Source organism: Pezoporus flaviventris, unplaced genomic scaffold, assembly GCF_033815535.1.
Source record: "Pezoporus flaviventris isolate CSIRO_AGI_PZ_B2104156 unplaced genomic scaffold, CSIRO_AGI_Pfla_v1 ptg000036l, whole genome shotgun sequence".
Classification (NCBI taxonomy): domain Eukaryota; kingdom Metazoa; phylum Chordata; class Aves; order Psittaciformes; family Psittacidae; genus Pezoporus; species Pezoporus flaviventris.
In genome coordinates this window covers 4,483,217-4,506,362 of record NW_026892584.1, presented here as the reverse complement: position 1 = coordinate 4,506,362, position 23,146 = coordinate 4,483,217, and the positions used below count along the sequence as shown (strand labels likewise).

At 36.6% G+C, this 23,146-nt stretch overlaps 1 protein-coding gene across 4 annotated transcripts in view; it reads left to right on the top strand.

Annotated features, from left to right (window-relative positions):
• Window positions 1–23,146, top strand: part of USP47 (ubiquitin specific peptidase 47) — a 56,147-nt gene that overhangs the window by 8,118 nt on the left and 24,883 nt on the right. For 2 of the 4 annotated variants that reach the window (XM_061462913.1, XM_061462910.1), the window contains exons 2-10: window positions 7,131–7,190; window positions 10,211–10,414; window positions 11,263–11,379; window positions 12,494–12,632; window positions 14,271–14,367; window positions 14,889–15,034; window positions 15,842–15,921; window positions 16,786–16,935; window positions 22,973–23,068. In XM_061462913.1, the coding sequence (XP_061318897.1) occupies window positions 7,131–7,190; window positions 10,211–10,414; window positions 11,263–11,379; window positions 12,494–12,632; window positions 14,271–14,367; window positions 14,889–15,034; window positions 15,842–15,921; window positions 16,786–16,935; window positions 22,973–23,068 (1,089 nt within the window). The remainder of the gene's footprint in view (window positions 1–7,130; window positions 7,191–10,210; window positions 10,415–11,262; window positions 11,380–12,493; window positions 12,633–14,270; window positions 14,368–14,888; window positions 15,035–15,841; window positions 15,922–16,785; window positions 16,936–22,972; window positions 23,069–23,146) is intronic. The other 2 variants (XM_061462912.1, XM_061462914.1) reach the window with 2 other exon arrangements.

Sequence of the window (23,146 nt, the reverse complement as noted above, 5' to 3'; positions counted from 1 at the left end):
CATTTAATCCTCACAATTATTATACTCTGGTTACAAAACCTCTTGGAAATTAAACAATTCTGGGTTATAGGGTGAAAGAAAATACCATCAGTTAAAATTACAACCTTTAAGAAAGAGTCAAATACGCAAAATGTCTGGTCGTTTAAACTATTTAGATTTTAAAACTCAATCTGTTGCTACTGTGTTCTTTGTTACCCCTTAATTTAATAACAGGAAACTGTTAAGACTACTTGTGTCATCTGTAGGCATGACCAGGAAATATTTGTACTCTTCATTACTGACAGTTGCTACAGTAATTTTTTTTTTTTTTTTTTTTTAAAGGAAGTCATTAACCTTGAATCACCTTAATTTACCATATTTAAAAAAACATTAGGAGATAGGTGTAAGAAGACTGGCTCTTCAAAACTTTCTAAAGAGAAACATTTTAAGTCTTTTGAAGTACAGAACTTGGATGGAAAATAGCCTCTGTAAAACTGAAGAGTAAATGTTTTGATCCCTAGTTCAGCTGTTTCCAGACACACGCTCTCCCAGTGTGTCTGTCATTTTCTGTAGTCTTTTGAACACCCTGAATACAGGCACTTATTTCTGGCCCTATACGAACTTTTTTTCTGGTTGTCATTCTTTTATAAATGCTTTTTACAAATAACCCAGTAATCCACAGTAGCAGGAACAGACTCTGAAAGGTAAACGCTAGCCTCATAACATACTCTTTGTTTCTTGGGCATAATGTTATTTTTGGACATACTTAGAAAGTTAGCAATATTAGCCTTTTATAAAAATGATTTGTATGCATTATACAGGAGTGACAGTTAACAGCTGGCATGCAAATCTATTTCAGTGAGGTGTCAAACACTTCTGTGAATTTTTTAAAATTAAAATGTTAGCATTTCTGAGGTGGGGTGGTCTTTGAAAACAGCAGATGAACCTGTTATCTCCATGGGGCAGAGAAAAGAGTAAAACATGTACCCCTTTTTCCAAAAGGAGCAGGATCGCAGAGGTCCAGAATTGTATTTTGTGCCTCTTCTCCTTTCTGCATTAGGTCATCCACTATAGGACAACATTTTTAGGGTTCACTTAGGCCATTAGTGAACCCCGTATGGCCCTTGCCTTCTTTCATGGTCTGGAGCAGTTATCCTGCATCTACAGCAGGCTGGAAAATGGAGTGAGCATGGCGTGAGTGTGAAAACAATAGCATTGCCACAGTAATGACACTTCTTGCACTTCTTATGATTGGACCAGATGATCCTTAAGGTCCCTTTCAGCCTGGTATTATATATTGTGTGATTCTTGGCCATTCAAGGTAGAAGAGGGGGTTAATCCTCTTGTCCTCTGAGCAGCAATGACATACAGAGAGACTCATAATAAGGATGGAGGGTGTCATTTCAGTCATTCAGGAAACCAATGAAAGTTGCAGTATGTCCAAGGTGGTGTTGTGTTAGTAATTGAAGTACTAGTCCATATAATACATGCTTTTAAAATACTCCTCCTCTGCAGGGACTGTTGTATCACTTCGTCCTTTTCCAGGAGAATTGGGGATTCTGTTGAGAAGCTGGAGGGCTGCTCAGGTTAAAGCTAACTCCCAGAAAAACCAACCAGAAATGATTAATTTTAAGAAGGGATAAGTATCTGAGCCCTCTCAACATGTAGTTGCATGACCATTTGTGCCAGCACAAGAAAGGGGACAGTGTTGGGGTGGAAATAACCAGGTGGAGCAAGATAACTAATTCTGGCAGCAGCTGCAGCTATTCAAGAGTTAACTGCTTGTATAACTGAAACATTGCCATGTTCAGAGTTTTTAGACCTCTGTGTATGTGTGAAGTGTTATTAGTAACCTGTCAATTCATCAATCTTACATGCTGAGCTGCCAGAATACATAGGTATGCTTGTGTAATTGCATAGAATCATAGAATAGTTAGGGTTGGAAAGGACCTTAAGATTATCTAGTTCCAACTCCCCTGCCATGGGCTGGGGCACCTCACACTAAACCCATGTCACCCAAGGCTCTGTCCAGCCTGGCTTTGAACACCACCAGGGATGGAGCATTCACTGCTTCCCTGGGCAACCCATTCCAGTGCCTCACCATCCTTACAGTAAAGAACTTCCTTATATCCAATCTAAACTTCCCCTGTTTAAGTTTGAACCCGTTACCCCTTGTCCTGTCACTACAAAGCCTAATGAAGAGTCTTTCCCCAGCATTCTTATAGGCTGCCTTCAGATACTGCTGTGAGGTCTCCACGCAGCCTTCTCTTTTCCAGGCTGAACAACCCCAACTTTCTCAGCCTGTCTTCATACAGGAGGTGCTTCAGCCCCCTGATCATCCTTGTGGCCTTCCTTTGGATTTGTTTCAACAGTTCCATGTCCTTTTTATGTTGAGGAAACCAGAACTGCACACAATACTCCAGGTGAGGTCTCACAAGAGCAGAGTAGAGGGGCAGGATCACCTCCTTAGACCTGCTGGTCACGCTTCTTTTGATGCAGCCCAGGATACGGTTGGCTTTCTGGGCTGCGAGCGCACACTGAAGCTGGCTCATGTTCATTTTCTCATGGAGCAACACCCCCAGGTTCTTCTCCTGAGGGCTGCTCTGAATCTCTTCACTGCCCAACCTGTAGCTGTGCCTGGGATTGCTCCAACCCAGGTGTAGGACCTTGCACTTGGCATGGTTAAACTTCATCAGGTTGGCATCAGCCCACCTCACAAGCGTGTCAAGGTCCCTCTGGATGGCATTCCTTCCCTCCAGCGTATCAGCCGAACCTCACAGCTTGGTGTCATTGGCAGGCTTGCTGAGGGCACACTCAGTCCCGCTGTCCATGTCAGTGACAAAGATGTTAAACAAGATCAGTCCCAACACCGATCCCTGAGGGCCACCACTCATTACTGGTCTCCAGCCGGACATTGAGCCATTGACCACAACTCTTTGCGTGCAGCCATCCAGGCAGTTCTTTATCCACCAAGTGGTCCGTCCATCAAATAGATGTCTCTCCAATTTAGAGACAAGGATGTCGTGTGGGACAGTGTCAAATGCTTTGCACAAGTCCAGGTAGATGACATCAACTGCTCTACCCCTGTCCATCAGTTTTGTAGCCTCCTCATAGAAGGCCACCAGATTGGTCAGGCAGGATTTCCCCTTAGTGAAGCCATGCTGGCTGTTACCAAACACCTTGTTTTTCATGTGCCTTAGCATGCCTTCCAGGAGAATCTGCTTCATGATCCTGCCAGGCACAGAGGTGAGACTGACTGGTTTGTTATTCCCTGGGTCATCTATTTTCCCCTTCTTGAAAATGGGGGTTATATTTCCCTTTTTCCAGTCATCGGGAACTTCACCTGACTGCCATGATTTTTCAAATATGATGGACAGATATAAAGATATCATAATTATTTTTTAATTGCAGTTGTCCTAATGGAAATATCTCATTCAGGCATCAATTTTGTTCTTTTAAAGTATGTCAAATTCTAGAAGGGATAGGCTGAGAGTTGAAACAAACTTCACTTGAACTGTAATTAATATCTGAATGCTTCTATTCAATGATTCTTCAGAAGTAAAAGATAAAAATGCAGCCTACTTTTTGTGATTGAAGCTACCGAATTCTACTTTATACTTGTAGTTGCTGGAAATGTGCACCCAGTTACACAGACTTGGAATGTCCATCCCAAAGTGTGACCAGCAGTAATGTGATAGGCAGTAGTCACTTGTGTGCGTCTTGTATGGTAGTCTTAAATTGCTGAAGGCACATGAAGCTTGAGAATTGCTGTCATAGGCTTAGTAATCCAAGTAGTTTTATGAATGTAAGCATAATGTCTCTCATTGCCATTTGCTGCTGATCCCATTTTCTTCCCTCTCTATTGCAGTGTTTTGTGAGAATTATTTATAGGGTGTGGACATGTAGGAACTTTTCTGCTGGTGATCAGTTTAAGTCTCAACAGGCCATTAACTTAGCAGTCAAACCGCACACATCATTTGTTCAGACTCTTGACCTGAAACTTGTGATTTTACTTGTGATTCATGCTGTTCGTATTTTTGGCTGTTGGAAGTAGTGTGACTTGGAAACATTGGGTAGAATCAACATGAAGTTTGAACTTGGCTTTAGACTTCACTTGAAATTTCTGAAAATAATTTTATGAAAGGACTGAAGCAGGAGTTAAAATCGTGGGAGAATCTTGCATCATGTGAATGTAATATGTTTGTAGTGGTTTGTCCTCATATGGTTAGTAAAATGCTGCTATAGGATTTCAGTGAATTCACTGATCTAGAACTGAGAAATAACAAGCCACATTTAAATGCAGTTTTAAACGCACTACAGTTCTGCATTTGAATGTTGTTTTGACAGATCTATTAACGCTTATTTTTTTGTTCCTCTATTTTCAACAAATATGGTTGAACGTATATGGTCAAAGGTAATGTCTCAGTCTTGCAGACGGCACTAACACCAATGCTTCCTTTGTTAGTGTATACCGAATTACAGCTTGAATTCCTTCAGTCCCTGATAGGCTTTATGCTATGATATGCTTTAAACTGTGGAACATAGACATGCAGATCTTTCATGTAAAATGATGAAAATTACTTTTTAGAAAGTTAAATTTGGTAAATGCCTGTGTAGAATGGCCCCCTCAAATGTCTGCTTAGGTCAGACCTGTGTGTTGATTGCATGTTTGTATTATAAAGAGTCTTTTGCAAGTCTGGTTCAACACATAATCAGAAATCTACATGCAGGTTTAGGTCTGTCATTGCCTTTCTAGAAATGGTAAGAGTGTAAAAGATTGAGAGACTTGGGATGAAAGTGTCAATATTTCAATATTTTAAAAAGGTTAACATTTGAAATTGCTTAAGAAGACTTCTGTGGTAAAATAATCATAGGATGATTTCCTAACTTGTAGCCTTAAGCAGCAGTCTGCATTTGCTTTTTCAGATGCTTATGGAGTTGAGGGTCTGCAGCTTACTTTACTAAGCTGCTGGTGGCCTGTGACCTACATCATGGTATGGTGAAGTAACAACATCTGGCTTTGAGGACTTCTCACGGGTACAGAACAGATGTGCTTGCTACCTGATTAGTTGCTCTTACCTCTTCTGAGGAAAAGGCAATAGGATATTTTTGTATGTACCTGTGAATACCATGTGTATGTCAGTTTGAAACCCTTGAACTATATAGTTAATATGCTCAACTATTTTGTGAGTTGTAATAAATAATTAAGTTAGTGAATTCCAGAGTAATTTTTATCAGAGTGAAATTTCATGTATATTGGGATCTTTAGTCTCTTAATTGCACTTTAAAGCATAAATACCCGTGGTGAAAGGAGATTTTTTTTGTAACTTGTAGAGTTAAACTGGTGGTTGTTGTAAAGTGTATTCATAGAGTGGTAGAGTGACTGCTTTAATTGAAAAGTAGGGAATGCTGCATTTAAGATTGACATGTCTGTGTGATTGTGTAGTTTGTCTTGTCAAAGCAGCTAAAGACTCTTAGTTACTTCTAAAATTCCTGAATCACATAAACAGTATCATGCACAAGTTTGATTTGTTTGTGTTACATGGAATATTGAAAACCAGCCTTGCCAGTCAGAATTTGCTTAGAGTGAAATAACTCTTGAAAATCTTCCAGCAATCTTTTATTGAGAAATCAAGAGCTGGGAACACAGGACAAGAGAATTCTTATAGAAGAAGCAACCTGTCAGTGTTTCTGCCCAGTTAAGGTGATGCCTGGAGCCTGTCCTCCCTTCCACCCTCCTGCAGTCACTGAGTAAAATAACACATCTGAAAATTACACATACCCCTGTGTATACTGGACTTAATTTGTCTGTCTCAGGAGAGAATGAATTCAGGATTAAGTAAGGCCTCTTTGGAGGCACTGATTGATTACAAGGAAAATGGGAAGACTTAAATCTTTAGACAGGACAATATACTTGATGACTATCATAAAATTATAAATCGGCAGTTTCAAAATCATGCTTCCAGGACTCTCATAACCTTTAAGTCACTGTAGCAAAATGTATGTAACTTTCAGTTGAGAGCAGGTAAAACTAATAAGCAGCAAAACATTCACGTTATGGTGGTGGTTGTTTTCTGGTTTGTCTTCTTGGTTTGTTTGTGTTTTTCTTTTAATTCTTAAAACCTCTGTCAAATCTGAAATTGCAGACTGGTGTGTAAAAAAACCAATTGATAGGTACAATTACTAATCTGGGATCATTGAAACTTCCAAAACCGAAACGCAAAGAAAGAAATCTCACCTTATGTGTCATCCTGCTTAGAAGTTAAATGCAGTGGTCTAATTTGGGCTTTTTTTTTAGGTCATTTAGTGGGGCAAACAGGGCACGTCAGTAAAGATTATGTCAGTGTCTATGTTCTGATAGTTTTGTCTGAGGGCGCAGTTAAGGAAATTTGGGAAACAGCAATGATGTTATTAGCATCTTCATTCTCGCTTCCTGTTTTTCCTTTCTGGAAAAGTGCAATGCTTCAGATTCAGAAACTAGTTAATTTGATGTTCGTCCATAGTCAGAAAAACTGTTTTATACAGGTAATGTTTATGGTTGTGTTTTTGAGGTACAACAGAGGTATTAAGGCAAGCTTTCTTTAGGAATATTAGGAGTAAGAAAAGTCAGTAACTTCGTCTCTTGCTTACCTTCAGCTGCATACTTCATAATGAGTTGATATTAAGAAAAACCTTCCTGCAGGAAATAGGCAGGAAGAAACAGTTTCATTCAAAACTGGATAGCTTCATAATATGTAAGTGCAATAATAAACTACATGATTTTTATGCTAATCTTGTGCTTGAACCATTTGAGGTAAAATATTTAGCTCTGTCTGGAGGGCTCTTCAAATACAGTGAAGGAATTTGTTAGTATGAATTTGTATCTTGAATTGTTGTTTACATTTTCTTATCTACCCATTTTTTACTCTATGAAGTAGTCTGTCATGTATTACAACTTAACTTTGTATGTAACACTGCTCCTATGGTAATTTAAATGTTAAAATAATGGGCACTTGTTAGAATATTTGAAGGGTTTTCCCTTAAAAGTTACTCTGTAAATGGTGGTTTCAAACTTGGTAATACTGTTTTACTTATAAAACTGACTATGGAAAAAAAAGTCAGTTTACTACTTTAAAGGATTGACTTGTTAATTTTTTTTTTATATACTGTAGGATATGTTTTGGAGTTGCAGACAAAGTATATTTGCTGAAATGAAGAAGAAATTTTCACAGGTAGACAGATGACATGAACTTTATAAAATAACCAAGATACATAGTAACAGCATGATGGTGTAGCTTTTGGTTATTTCGTAGCATGAGCATGTTTTTGAATACAAAGCTTGTGTATGTTTTAAATGCAGACTTAACAGTAGACGCTCCAAATTGAGTATGTGTTTACACGCTTTTATGCTGGTGTGTGGGCTTTTAATTAAAATTGTGTAGCTGTCATAATGTTAATCATTACATAATCTGATATATTAAATTTTGTGTTGACTTTGCGGGCTCAGTTTGATAACAGCCTCTCAAAATAATTTTAAGGTCTATTACTGACCAGTATTGCCTTTTAGGCTGTTTTTATAGTAAAGTAGCCCCAAAGGAGATGTTTGCATTGTTGTCTGATAGTTCAGGTGGTATATGTGAATACTTGCCATGACTTGGAATGAGGTTATTTTTGCTTCATCTCTTTACTATGAACAGCTTGAAGCAGTGGCAGCACAAGTGATGGCTTAATACCCTTTGCTATACTAACCTTGAGTTAAACCAGTTCAGTCTGTGAGAATTACATCTGTGAACAAGGAAGAGAGGATTTGTTTGACACAGAACATCCAGCAACCCAACCAGCAAATCTTCTGTAATTTGTTTGCTTAATGTTACTTCCTTCCATCAGATATTGTGTGTCTTATTATTTCTGTAGCAACTCCAATGTAAATCACCACTGATTCACTATCAAAGGTGATGGAGAAAGTGTGAGTAGGAGGAATTAAACTTATAGGTACCTTCTGCAGAGAGGAGGTAGGGGGGGAGTTAAGGTGCTGGTTATGTAAGGGCGGTAGGACAACAAGGAATTGAGTCTCTGAGAACTTCTATTCCTGACATGTTTGTATACAGTAGGAGCTCAAGTTGTAGGATCGGTACAAAATTAGTGTGAGAATAATGACATCTGAGTTAACTTACATATTTTGCTAGATGAAGCTATATGAATAGTAGCAAATGCCTTTTGATCTCTCCGCACTGTGGGAGGGTGGGCTTCCACCAAAGCAAACCTCTACTGTTGCTGGGGGATCTGAGTCCTAAGTGTAGGTTGATCGTATGAGGGGTTTAGGTGCTGCTTGTCTTCTCCAGAAAAATCAAGAAAATAGACCCCTGAGTGAGCTTCATCTTCTCTTTTATAACCACACAATGAAAGAAAAAAATTATGTGCTTGTTGTTTAGCCAAAAAAACTCAATAAAATTGAAAAATGAAGCTGAGCTGGGAAATACAAAGCAAGGAATGCAGGAAAACATAATCACTGGTGAAATTTAAGTGTAGTTTATTCAAGTAAAGCTCTCTGTCTCCCTGTTGATGAAAGTGAGGAAAGAATACGTCAAATTGACTTCTGAATTGTGTTGTTTGTTGTTTTTTTGTTTTTTGTTTTGTTTTCTTAATGTGTGGTTAATGTTTCAGGAATAATTTTGTCTGTTGTCTTGGAAAGTAGTTCATAAGCCTAAAATTCTCTAGTAGAGGTTAAATGTATGAAGATGCAGTGTTATAGATTTGCTGGAAATGGTGCCTTGAATCTTTCTGAGCATGCAGCTACTGAAGATTTCTACACGGGACGTTACATTTTATAAACTAGCAGAAACTGGACTTCGAAGTCTTAAGAAGAATCACAGTCTAAAGCAAACTAACATAATGTAGCTTGGGAGGGGTGTTATTTTTCCTTCTCTGACAACTTTTTTTTTTCTGATGATGGTCAGAGTAGAAGCTGCAGTTGCCTAGCTTTGTATTTTATAGTTGTATGAGGACTGTCAGCTGATCTTGAAATCTTGTAAAATGAAGAGATGCAGCACTGGCTAGGATGTTTTTATACAATGGAGATGGAAAGGCTTTCATGAAGTACTATACCACTTCTGTGGTAGTCATCTTTGTTGTGAGTTTGGTTGTGTAGAAATAAAGGGATGCTTAAGTTGTTTAGATATTCTTTGCAGTTCTTTATTCTCCAGAAGATGCTTATGACATGGCTTACAGTTTTAGTGTGAACACAGTTCTTGCTGTTTCTTAGTGTTTTTATCCACTGAAAATCATGCATATTGCATGTATTTTTTTGGCCGCCTACATTATGTGCTCTCTGGCTGTGAACTGAGATTTGGGTGCTTTGTGTGTTGCAAGTCGAAAAGGCCAAGTCCCTGGGGACTAATACTTCCTTTTATTGACCTGATACTTTCATGTGTGACCTGTATTTAGTTATTCCTTACTGTTCTACAGCTTTGGATAATTGCGAGAATTAATTGTTTGTGCTGACATCTTTGTCTTCCTGGGTTTCCAGTTTTGGAAGGTGTTGGGAAAATGTAATTTTCTTGAGTTACCTGGGTCCATAAAATTTTAGTACTAATCATTGCTACCTTCATTCAAGATTGTGACTTTTTTTTTTGGTATTTGAGGTATATTGAAATTGCTGTTTAAAATCACTTTATTTTGTCTAGTAGCCATTTGGCAACATTAATTTTCTTTGTTCAGGCAGAAGAATTTCTCCTGTGATTCATGCAGCAGTGGATTTAGTAGAAGAAAGTTGGTGGCTTGGTTGCTATTTGTTTAATGGTCAGCTTCCAAGATTATTTGGAAGCTTGCAGATCTGGTTTGCTTTCCTAAAAATCACAAAAGGTGAACTTCTACCTCAGCAGGATTTATGATCATGTCAAAGCAAAATACGAGCCTGAAGTGATGATGTGAAAGCCTCTTCCTCCTGTGAAGCAGTTTTCTGTCTGCTTACTGGCTGAAATTCTATGCAGAACTTGAGCAGTTTATCTCTCTACAAAGTGATCCACCCATACAAATTCCTTCTTTAAAAACAGAGCTTGTTTTTACATGTGTTTTCCAAAATCGGAAGGTTCTAATTGTCTTATGCTTGCTTTGAAAAATAAAACTCCAGATTTAGGATCTTCAGGTTCTAAAAGTATACTGCATTTTGTAGGTGAAGTCTTGTTTTGATTTTTCAACTAAAGTCCAAAATGTGTTAACTTTACTCATGAATTGGTGCCTGCTGTCATTTCAGGTGGAAAGTGCAGCTGAGGAACCCAGGGTACTGTGTATAATACAAGATACCACAAATTCCAAGACAGTGAATGAGCGTGTTACATTGAACGTGCCAGCTTCCACACCACTTAAAAGGCTGTTTGAAGATGTGGCTTTAAAAGTGGGCTATGTGAATGGAACTTTTGATTTAATGTGGGGGATTGGAGACAGTGTAAATGATACGGTATGGCAAAAGTGCTTTTTATTTTCTCTTGAAAGCAAACATTTGAATCTTCACATTAGAGAAAGGTGCTACCTGTATTGCTTAGTGCTCGTTTAATTCCTGTAAAAATCTGTTCTCATTGAAGTCCCATAAAAACTTGTAGTAGGTGCATGAGACAAACGCCAGTATTTTGATTTGGGTGAATTTTATTGTGTTATATCTGCATTTTAGTTTCAAAGTGTGCTCTTAATTGATATGTGTTTAATCATTAAACAAAAGAAACTAATATGGTCATTCAGATGTTTCCTGTGGTCTTGTTTGAGAAATGTTTTATTGTGTAGTGACTTTCAATGTTTTGTACCCATTTTAATTTATTATATACAAAAAGTATGATTAGTATCACACCTGTGCTTTATTGTGAATTGGTGTTGGTTTTAGTTAATACGATTTCTATAGATACACCTAGAAAACTTTGTAAGATTCTTAAGAAATAGATCTTTATTTCAGGTCATGTTTATGCTTGCTGAAAGTATATTTCTGTTGTTTAAAAATAAAGTGTATGCAAGCTGTATAGGACATTAGATGTTACTGACGTTCTACAAGAAACTTGCAGACCAGTGTCTTAACTCCTGAGTAGGTAAACCAATTTCTGAGGATGACACTATATCGTAATACCTAATTTATACCATTTGTTAAACTGTTCCCAAGTTCTTTCAGTATTAATGATGGCTATATTTATAATGGGTAGTTAGTTATTTTCATTTCATCTTAGTGTGTCAAAAGCTATTTCAAGCGCTGTACTTGTACAGAATCTGTGTGTTTTAGATCTCTTAAGAAAGAAGCTTTGTTTGCTCCTTTTTTTTTTTTAGCAGGCTCCACTAGATCAAAACAGTGAAAAAACTGTTCTTGATGCTGGTTTTGAGCCAGGGAAGAAGAACTTTCTGCATTTGACAGAAAAAGATGGTGAGCAGCCTCATATAATGCCGGTAAGTCAAATTGTTGTGTAAGCTGTACTGTTGCGAGGGGGGTGGGGAGAGATATATGTTCTGTGAATTGCTCTTGTGAGCTCAGAAAATGAAATAAAATTGGGCTGTAAAAAAGGGTCTTCAGGAGCCTTCTCAACAGACTTTTAGACTACTATTTTATGCTTCTAGGTTTCTCCCGAGTAGGCCCAGTTCCATTAGTAATGATTTTCTGTAACTTCTTATTCATGCTTGTCAAATATTTACGTAATGCTTGCTGTGAGTAATGTTCTAGGGTTATATAATTAATTAGTCTTTGACATGTTTAGAGATAAGTCTTAACATTACAGGTTTAATCATACACCTAATCCTTTTCCTCTGGGTGTTTCAAAGCAATATTAGGTCACTGTGACAGGATTCTCAGAAGCGGCAGTCCTCTATCAACAGCAGTTACCCTCTTTCAAATTTACCCTTAAGGGGAAAAAAAACACAAGAGTTGTCAGTATTGCTACAAGCAACTGTCTGGCATTAAAAAAAAATCTTGAAATTTCCTGTTTCTCAAATACATGATGCAGTGAAAGATAAACACAGATGCAGTTTACTTAAGGATTTGATAGACTAATGATATATTAAGATTTACTATTACCTCTCATGTCAGCAAAATGCTGCCTACTTAGCTTTAGCCTTTGTTACGGGTTTAATTATATAAAAGGGGAAAAAAACCCCATGTTTAAATAATTGTGCACAAAATCAGAATTTGCATGTGATTCTGAAAGAATATTGTAATTTTTATATCTGAAAAAAAATCTCATTCTGTATTTCAGTGCAGAAAACTTGAGATGTAGGAGATACTGAATTGCAGACTTGCTTGTTTTATGTATTATATTACTGTATTTGATTATACAGTATTCTAAAGGGCATTTGCTTCCCCTGATTCAAAGAACGATTTCTCAAGGTTTAAGATGTGGAAGAGCAGAATGAAAGCTACACAAGCAACTGTTTATCTGCAAGTTTGTAAAATTTGTGTGATATGCTTAGCAAAACTGATTTCTTAGCCGTGAGAGAAGGTAAAATTTGTAGTTGCTTCAGTAAAAATTTGTCTAATTTTTGCATAAACCCAGTGTATTTATGTTTTCAGGAGGAGTCTGGTACAACGGATGACAGTGCACAAGATAGATTTATAGGCCCACTTCCAAGAGAGGGCTCTGTTGGCTGTACCAGTGACTATGTCAGTCAAAGCTATTCTTATTCTTCAGTCCTGAGCAAATCGGAGACAGGTATAGTGTTCTATTATAAAGGCAATGCTGATTTGTGATTATTTTAGCATATTTTGAAATAGCAGCACCAAGATTTTTGAAATAAATTGCAAATTACTTAAAAAAAATCCACATCAGTACTATGTTTTCAATCATGTTTTCTACGATATTCTCATGTCACTTTGGGAATCGAAGTGCTCTATCCCATCCTTTTCTTATTTGGAACCATGCAGTTCAAACTCTCTGTCAGGGGCCCTCCTTTTCTGTATTAATCTGCTGCTGTAGCATAGTTGAGTAGTCAGGATTGTATTACCAGAAGTACTCCCCTCAAGCTGTGTGTTCACTCACAGCTTAATGAGTACTTGATACTCAGTTATAGACGGGCCGTTGCCAAATCTCTGCAGTCTGTGTGTTAACACAGTGAAGTCTTCCTACTGTAGCCCCCAGTTGCAGTTTCTCTGCCTGATCCACGATTCCCAAAGAGGTTCATCCTCCACTGCCTGGTTCCCCAACAGTAAGCAAAGACTTCCTCTGGAAGGGAAGCGTAGCTCTGCCTCTCGGGCAAGTGCCAGGGCAGGTCCCAGGAGGCTGGCTGGGTGCCTTTGTTGTGCAGTGGAGGGCAGGAGGAGACAGCAACTTACAGCTCAGGAACGAGTCTGATGAAATAAAACTCCTGATACTGCTTTGTTGAACAGACACAAAGGCAATGTTCGTATCATACTAGTTCATGCACATTGAAGAATTTTTTGAGAGATAAGACAGTTTAGCTGCCACTTACCTTTTTTTCATTTAATACTGTGAAAAGATGATCTGTATGGAGTAGGGTAATAAATAAAATACACAGTCTCTTCGCAGAAAGTGTCTGTGTTTTTACATGGAGTAGTTAGCTGCTTTTTCATTACTAGTATAGGACTTATTTTGTTGTTTTCTTTTTAATACTGAGAGCTTCACAATATAAATGCGTATGTTTAATTTCTTGCACTATGCTGCTTACTTACCAACTATTGTTAATATTGCATATTTTGGAGAAAAATTTATAGTAAGATGAATGTAAGTAAATTCCCTTTTCAGCTACTAAAAATGGTACTGATCTTTACTAGCTGTTTTAATTCGTTATTATGGGAGGTTTTGGAAGGTACATGTGTGAGGGCATGTTAGAGATTTATTTTTTTTAATTTATTTATAGTTCTAAGATGATAGTATAATGCAGATACAAATTATATTTACATTATAACTACGATAGTTCTAGTTGCCATCAGGCAGTAAGTAAGGTAGTACACAGCTGTTTCTTAACAAATTCTAATTTCTTCCATAAAATATTTAGATCAACTATTAAAATACATAGTTATCTACATTTCCTTTGGTGCAGTAGTCAACATGAAGTGTGGTTATTATTGTGAAACATAATTCATCATCACTAAAATAACTTCCTGTTATTCAAGGAAATTATTTGTTGTGTAAACTGTTACTCTTTATTCCTCTCAGAAATGAGCAATTGTAATTTTCCCTCAATTTTTATAGTGTAAATAACAATAAATAACGGATGCAGTTCTTAAATAAGAATTCTCATGGAATTGTTTTCTTGTCAAATGTTTTAACTCTTAAAGTGACATCCTATCTTTCTGTGTTATTTCCATCTCATTCTTCTTGTGTTTCTAGGTTATGTGGGGCTAGTAAATCAAGCAATGACTTGCTACTTGAACAGCCTTCTGCAAACACTTTTCATGACTCCTGAATTTAGAAATGCATTATATAAGTGAGTATGTAGAATAAAAAAACTGTTCTTACATTTATGCTGGTATGTATTGGTAGGAGATATTTTGAATTCCTCCTGTCAAAATTTCTTTGTTTGGATACTGAAAAGCATCCTTGAGGACAAAGTAGGTAGATTTCTAATTTATATCTGCTTAAAGTTTTCATATTTTTAGTAAAAGACTAAGATAACATTGCTGATTGTGACATAGACGAGCTTTTTAAAGGATTTTTCCCATTTGGAAAACCTTGAAGTAAAGTTTGAAGTGCAGTTCATGTCTGGATTTGTACAGTGAATAGCTTAAAAATTATTTTCATTTGTTTGTTAGATTAGTGCACTTAAAGACAAGCATTGTCATTTACTGTACAAATGGAAAGCAATTTCATTTGACTTTTCCCAAGAAACAGAGCTGCAGTTAACCTTCTAATCTGCCCGAACTCTTGAAATGTAATAAATGCTGATTTAAATGCCTTTTTGAGTAATATTTTCAAAGCATTTTTAATTATCAAATATCTTGTGAATAGATGGGAATTTGAAGAATCTGAAGAGGATCCTGTGACGAGTATCCCCTACCAGCTTCAAAGACTGTTTGTTTTACTGCAAACCAGCAAAAAAAGAGCAATTGAAACAACAGATGTTACACGGAGTTTTGGATGGGATAGTAGTGAGGGTAATATGCAGCTCTTAAGCTTGTGTGATTTGCTTCAGCACCTGCCTGTTACGGGCTTGAACTACTTACTGTTGATGGGGAAGAATAGCAGAATAATTGACAATAATTAAGGGAATCCTCTTTTTTCAATGAAAACAAAATACTTTGTTTTGGTGTGTGTTCGATTTTTAAAGAAATCATGTCTGTGAGTTTTAGGCTGTTCAGGTAAAAAGCATTATATTTTTGTCGTTGAACTACCATTGCAGTTGATTTTTTTTTTTTTCTTTTCCTAAAGAAGTAGCTCTTCGAGGAACTTGCATCTGTTTTGAATCATGAATGTCAAATCCACATTTCCTTAAGCAGAAGATAATATGGATAATTCCATAAAATCAACCACTTTTTGTCTTTTTTTACACTTGTATAGTGTAATTTTGCCCCATAACCAGCTGATCTTTCCATGAAGTAATCACATGATAATAAGGAGCTGAAAATTGAGTTTTAGAGAATAAACACAAAGTGGGAAATGAGCCAGAACCAGTTTATTTCATAAAGTGCATATTAGCATTTCTGTATCTTTTACATATTCTTGCTTATGTACGTAATTCTTGTTCATGCATAAACTTGTGAGCATGCTGGCCAGTCGTTTTTCCAACTTAACAGGCAGCTGCTCATGGAATTGAACACTGGCCTAACAGTGAATAATGTAGTGAATAATAGGAACAGACTTAAATAAATTGGTAGCTTTTTAGGAAGTACTCTCAGACTATGGTTAGTATTGGGGTATTAACGTCTCTTGTTTTAATTAAGATTAATTTCATATTCTGACAGCTTGGCAGCAGCATGATGTACAGGAGCTTTGTAGAGTCATGTTTGATGCTTTGGAGCAGAAATGGAAGCAAACAGAACAGGTAAGTGTATAAAAACTTTCTTCCGTTCATTCAGTGGTGTGGTATTGCTTTTGGGTTTTGTTGGGTGTCCTGGGTTCAGCTGTTAACAGTTATTTTTTTCCTTCTTAGTAGTTAGTGCAGTGGCTTGTTTTTTAAGAATGATTTTCAAGAATGTTAACTGAGTTTTAAATACCAAGTTATTGAGGGTCTTCAGTAGTTGCCAGTTTTCTTGTTTGACGCAGTAGTTAAGCTACTGTAATGTACAACTTTCAAGAGTGTTGCTTATGTTTTGCTTCCAAATTAAAAGTGGAATATTCTGAACTCTGGATACTTAATCTTCATTTGAAGCGCAGAAAATGGTTGTGTAACTCCCATGATATCTTCCTTGCTGTCAGTATTTATTAGGCTATGTTGTGGGCTCTTGAAGCTCAAGCCCACTCTTTTAATGAAGGAGAAAAGAATATCTTCACAACATGTGCTATGTTCTGATAATGGACAACTTGGGAGGCCAGTTTTCAGTTTTGTAGCTTGACAAATACTTCATCTTTCTGCACCTGTTTGGAGACACAGGGAAGGTCTGCAGAATCAGTCTGTTAACAATGTCTGCAATATCAGACTTGGTTTTAAAACACAAACTTCAGTAGTCACTTTTAAGACATGACTGTCAAGTACACTGTGAAGCTTTATATAATGTGGTTTGAGAAGCTCAGTGTGTTCTGTGGTGTGGTGGGGGAGGGTAAAATGAGATCAGGAGGTAGATGTTGGAGAATCATATTCTAAATGTGTAGCTATGCAGTCAAGACAATTTAAAAAGCCATTGTTCTGTTCAGGAAGAATGTTCTGTTTTGTTTGTTTAAAGTTCTGTGGGATATCTGTTTGTTTCAGGCTGATCTTATAAATCAACTGTATCAAGGCAAACTGAAGGACTATGTAAGATGTCTAGAATGTGGCTATGAAGGCTGGAGAATCGACACTTACCTGGATATTCCTTTGGTCATCCGGCCCTATGGCTCCAACCAGGCGTTTGCTAGCGTGGTGTGTACTATTATGCTGACTAATAGTGCATCCATACACACATAGAATACATAATGCGACAGTGGTATAATTTGTTACATGGTAAGTATCATCCTAGATACTCCATCTTGGGGTGTTCGTCTTTGTGCAGTGAACCAGCTAGCAAGTTCTAGAAGATTTTTTTTTTTTGGCTTTTTGGTTTCTTTTTTTTGTTTGGTTTGTTTTGTTTTTTATTTCTTTTGCCCTTCAATGAGTCCTACTGGTGCATGTATAAGGGGAGGGGAAATGCAATTTATTGCCTTAAGGCTGCAGTAATCTATTTTCTTACTGATAAAATCTTCAGTATTTACTTGAGATTTTTATGATATCACAAAGTTTTATTTGGGTTGTTCTCTTTATTGGCACATCTGCTAAATTCTCATAGCACTGTTGAAAGTCTTAGTTGAAAGAACAGAATGTTGATTTAAAATATTTAGTTGCCATGTTGTTGCTGTGCTTTTTAAATTTCACTTCTCAAATACCATATGCTTTTGATAAGCTATTTAGTAGTAATAAATACTCTCATACTCCAGTGTTCTCTTTTGCTCCAGCATTACTGATGTTGGCAAGCATATATATTGGTTAGTAGATCTGTGGAAGTCTTCTTTTATCTTTTCCGCCCCCTGAAAAGAAGTAATTACAAACTCTGAAATTCCACTGTTGTGGCTTAAAATACCTGTACTATGGATGAAGTTGTGAGAGAGAATAAGAATAATTTAACACAAGTGTTTGTTTAATTGGCTTACCAGGTTTATTATATATAAGTATTTTTCCTTTTGTATTTAGTATTCTGGCAATATTTTTTAAGTGCTTATAGTCAGTAATTCTTAACGGTAGTTCTGTTAAGAATTGTTAGAATTAGGTTAAACTGCAGTGTAGATTCAAAGTACTTTGCTATTTGAAGTTGTAAAGTACAATACTGAAAAGTATCAAGGATGAGAGACATTGATCTCACAGAAGGGATTCAAGTTACTAAAGTCCTTTGACTTCTAAAGGTTGTATTAAAACATTTAAAACTATCCAGCTAATTGAAGCTGTATTGATACAGATTAATATTTTATGTGTATGGCTTCCCATTTTACCTTTTAATTTCTAGAAATACTTCTGAAATTGATTTTTTTGTTGTAGTTTTTATTCAGTAATGAGATTTTTACAGTCTCTGAAAGTAATGAAAATAATTCAGTGTGTGTAGCTGTATTTGGCATTTAAGAATGCATTGTATGTGTGTCTCAAACTGAGAATTTTTTTACTTAAGTAGAGATGAGTGTAGTGGAATGCAAAAAAATAAAACCCAAACAAATAAAAAAACAACAAACTCTGTATATTTGTAAAAACACAGCTTGAACAATTGAGAACTTAAACATCAGATTTGATATTTCTTCTGTAAATCAGCATTTACTGGGTTTACCACATTGAGGAAGAGTTTTAAGATTTTTGTACAGTTACATGGTTGCCATTTGTATTAATGCTTCAATTTTTGAGCTTTTTTGATTCATATTCTGATTATATTCAGTTGATTCTCCTCCCTGCATTTGTACTATCTATAGCAGATGTAATTTTTAGTTTTGTAGTCTTCAACAGTGGGGAGATATGGAGGATACTTGCTTTTGGAGAAGGGAAAAATCGCCTGTTTCTAAATGGAATTCTCTGAAGGTAGTATCCTCCATTGATCCATAGATGATGGTGATATAGTAGGTGTAGGTAAAAGGGTATGAGTGAGAGATCAAAACCTTCACACATGCGCTAATAGGGCTTATAGAAGGGAATGTAAAACTTTTTAGACCTTGCTAGTCAGCTCCTGAGGGAACTTGCAGCAGGCGATACAACCCAAGATAGGGGATCTAAGGAGGATACTACCTTCAAAGAACTCTAGTTAGAGGTAAGTGATTTTCCATTACTTTCTAATAAGAGAGAATGGATGTATGAGCTTAAAGAAAGGTTAATTTGTAGATTGCAATGTAAAGTGTATTATCCCACTGTTCGACATTGTGTACTATCAAAAAAATGTAGATACCTGATCTGTTGCATTTATCTATAAATATATGTGTATTACTTCAAAATACTTGGGGACATTGAAGAAGTGGGAAGGATAATGTTACGCTTTCTTTATTTCCTAATATGAATTAATTCTGAAATTCTTCAGTATGTTCTTCAGGTTTGTGGTTTGATATATTTTTTTATTTATTTTTTTTTTTTTTCCCCTCTATACCCCAACTTCCTGTGGTAAGACCGCATAGCTACAAACTCATTAGGCAGCTCTGGGCTACTGGGATCTTGTTAGTATGTATCTCAAGTTAGTTTCTCAAAAAGTACTTAAACTATCCGCATTGTTCAAAGGCATGGTTTAAAAAAAAAAACACCTGAATTAGTATTTTCTTGAGGTCAATAGTAGATACATAAAAATATGTAGCTTATTTTAAGGGAGGTAAGCAGGAGCAGCAATTCACATACTGATCTCTAGGCACTAGTATCTTTTGTATAGACACTTGAATTTACCAGCAGTAGACATAAGCTAAATTTTTTTTTTTTTTGACTGCAAAACATGAAAGAATTTTCAAGGTGAAGAACAGCTGAGAGGAGTGGGCTGCAGTGGGGAACTCGCTGGCACGCTGAAACCACCTTACTAGAAATCAGTGGAAGTGGCTTTCTAATAGCAGAAGACTAGTAGTAATGCAAGTACTCGGAACATGTAGCAAGTACAGTTCTGTTTTGTTAAGTGTTGTTAGTTTCCAACATCATTTGTATGTTAGCTGTTCCTTTTAGTGCATAACTATGCATACAAGTATAGACCTTTTTTGGGGAGAAATTAATTTGGACTTCTGTGTGAACTTTGTGGTGTCATTGCTGAACTAAAACTTTGAAGGCAGAATATGGATGATGTGATATTTACTTCTTCTAAGCTAGATTGGTCACAACAAGCTCTTGTATTTTTAGTTGAGTATATTGTTTGAACATGGGAAAACTAGCAGAGCTCTGAAAATCCAGGGTGACAGCTAGTTTCCTGGGTTTTCCAAGAACAGTTTTGCCCAGTTGTTATTTATTGTCTAAGTTTTCATGAAAGTTCTATTGTTCCTTTTCACAGGTTTTACAAACTTGCACATTTACAAATGGTTGCAGTAAGATACTTGTGAAACTACTGACTATATCATAATGCAGTTTTGTGGAAAAGGATGTCTCTGAAGAGCCTGCCTTTAGCCAGACAATTATTAGTTTGAACTCTGTTAGTGAATTTCCTTATGCTAAGTGTTATAAATCTCCTAATCAGAATATTAAAAATTGGATATACTCAGAACTTCGGTGGGCAAGGCCCTGAGCAATTTGCAATAAGTTGGTCCTGCTTTAAATAGGGAGTTTAGAATCAGATGATCTCAAGAAGTCTCTTTCAGGCTGTCTTGTTCTTTTGATTCCATGAGCTGAAAAAAAGTTTATCTAAGTAGCCTTTGTCATTTATGGTGTATAGTAAAGTGTGTGTGCATATTGGGAATGTTGAAAATGATCAGTAGCTTTAAGGCTGCGTAATAGTTACCTCTTTGAAGATAACTTCAAAGGTAACAGTTACTATAAAATAGAGTTGTCATGTGATAGGTTGTGCAGTGTAGAAGCTTTGTCACTGATTTTGCTGAGTAAACAGAGTAGAAAATGGTGAACTGCATTAGATCAGGAATTGTATTAAGAAACATCCTAATCAGCAGAACTAACTTCTGGGTAAAGATTACATAGGAGAAAACTGGAGGAGATGCAAATGAGTAAACCTTAGGAACAGTATTGTTTCCCGTAAAAGGTTTGAAAAGCACATGGCTATTCATAAAGCTTAAAAATAATGGAGTTCGCAGGAGTTTTAATTAGGTTTTTCAAAGCACAGCTCGCTATGTGTGGTAAGGAGTGAACCGCTAAAGTACTGTAATAATACTTCGTTCAGTTTTGGGGGCGCTGAAGGGTGATGGCTTTTTTTCCCATATGCAAAAATGTATAGTATGTTTCCTTGTTAAATTGCACATCACATGAGACTTACGTAATCCTTTGCATCCCATCATTTGTATATTCCCATTCGTTCGTATTCCTGTTGATGCAGGAATCACAACTTTTTACAGTTAAAATATATTTTTGTTGTCTTAATTGGCATTTGGTTCGTCAGAGAGAGTTCTGTGGTCATTATGGGATGTTTCTTTGTTGGTTATTAACTTCTTTGCTTTCATTTAAGTAGTTCTGAATATTAATTCCTTAACTAGTTTACAGAATAGTCAAAATGCAGTAATGTTTTTTCACCTTTTTAAGCAGGGTTATAACTTTCTTAGTCTTCTTTTTTACTTAAGAAAATCATTCTTATATTTTAGAATGACATTTCTCACATTTCAGTGCATAATCAGACTAAACATCAGTTATTTGTTGCCCTTAATACAAAAGCATCTTGGCATGTGTAATATTTAGGAAGTGAATATATAGACAGCAGTTCAATTCAGACTAAAATGTTTTTGCATGTCTAAAGAGTGTATCTCTGCTTAAGAGCTGGGATTTCAGGGCTTTTCTGGCTGGATCAAAAGATACAGTGAGATGACTGCCTTCGAGGTACAGTTGTTCTATTGAATTTGTCACATTTTTAGTTGTTACCTGGAATACTGTCCCTTTTAGAAAAGTCATTTCTCCTGGAATAGCAGCAGGGCTTTTAAAAAACTTACATTTTATCATTGTTCTTTTCTGCTTCCCTGAGTTTTCAGAAAGAAAGGAGGGAGAAGGGAAGAATTGGAGGCCTTTTGAAGAACTTGGCATTTCCTTGATTTCCTCCCAAACTGTGACTTGCCAAACAACATGATTTAGATAGTAATCTTAAATCTGTGCCGGTCATGTTACAGTTGGTGAGTTTACTCTGCCCAATTAAAGCCCCTTCTCACTTAGCCAGGCTTCAGGGAGCAGCTACAGTTCATTGTAAGAGAGTGATTTTAAAAACATCGTTTCTGTAGATTTTAATTAAACTGAGTGTTTAAATGTGCAAATTGTATCTGTTTTCACCTCTATAAGTGAACAGAAAACTTCTGGTTTCCACCTGGTTTCTGGTCAGAAACCCAGAGCTTATTGGCTTGCAAGCTGACTGGATTAAAGGTTATAACGTTTAAAATCTCTGGGTAAAATTCTTCACTGAACCCATCTCAATATTCTTAGTGAATTTTGTTTGAGCAAATTTGTTCTGAAGTATATACAACTTATGTTCAATATCGTTGCAAATTGTGTTGGGGGAAGACTCATGATCAGTTCGGTGGTATTTTGAATATTGTTTGCTGTAGAAAAAAGTAGAAATCATTGAGCCCATGGATTATGCTCCATCCCTGGAGCATTGTTCAAGGCCAGGCTGGACGGGGCCTTGGGTGACATAGTCTAGTGGGAGGTGTCCATGGCAGGGGGGTGGAACTAGAGATCTTGAGGTCCTTTTAAACCTAAACCATTCTGTGATTATTGACAGAACTTTTAGGCAGCTGTCAGAAGATAAAACTACAGTTCTTGGTCAGTTCCCTCATGAGGTTTACATTAGGAAGCTAGTTTTGTCTTTATAGGAGATACATCTAGATGGTGTCTTTTGGGAAAAAGTCCTCTTGAAATGCAGAACAGCCATCTCAAAATTCTGGTAGAAGAGGGCCAAAGCAGGGTTAAAAAAAGAGCGTATTTTCAGAGTAGTTGACTGAACAGACACGACTGAATGTGATGTGCAAAATAACAGGATTAAATGTCATTTTATGTTGTACGTTTATTAAAACAGACAATTTGGATTCACCAAATACTGAATGAATTATTGTTAGCAGTAATTGTGGTTTGACAGTTTAACTTCGGGCTGGGTTGAAGGGTTGGTTTCCCTTCATATTTTCCTAACTCTGTGTCTGTATCAAAGTTCATGTCAATCAAATTTTGATTGTAGATTTAATTGAAGTAATTTTGCGTGTTTGCAATCTCATCGTAAAATTATAATTGTGATTTATACCTTCATAGTAAAACATTATTTAAAAATCAGGTAACATCTTTTTATTATTAGGAAGAAGCACTGCATGCTTTCATTCAGCCTGAGATTCTTGATGGCCCCAATCAGTATTTTTGTGAACGATGTAAGAAGAAATGTGATGCGAGGAAGGTAAAGACTCTCCAAATCATCTGCAAAATTTTGGCAAATGACCAATCCTGACAAAGGCAGCATAATGTTGTCTTTGCT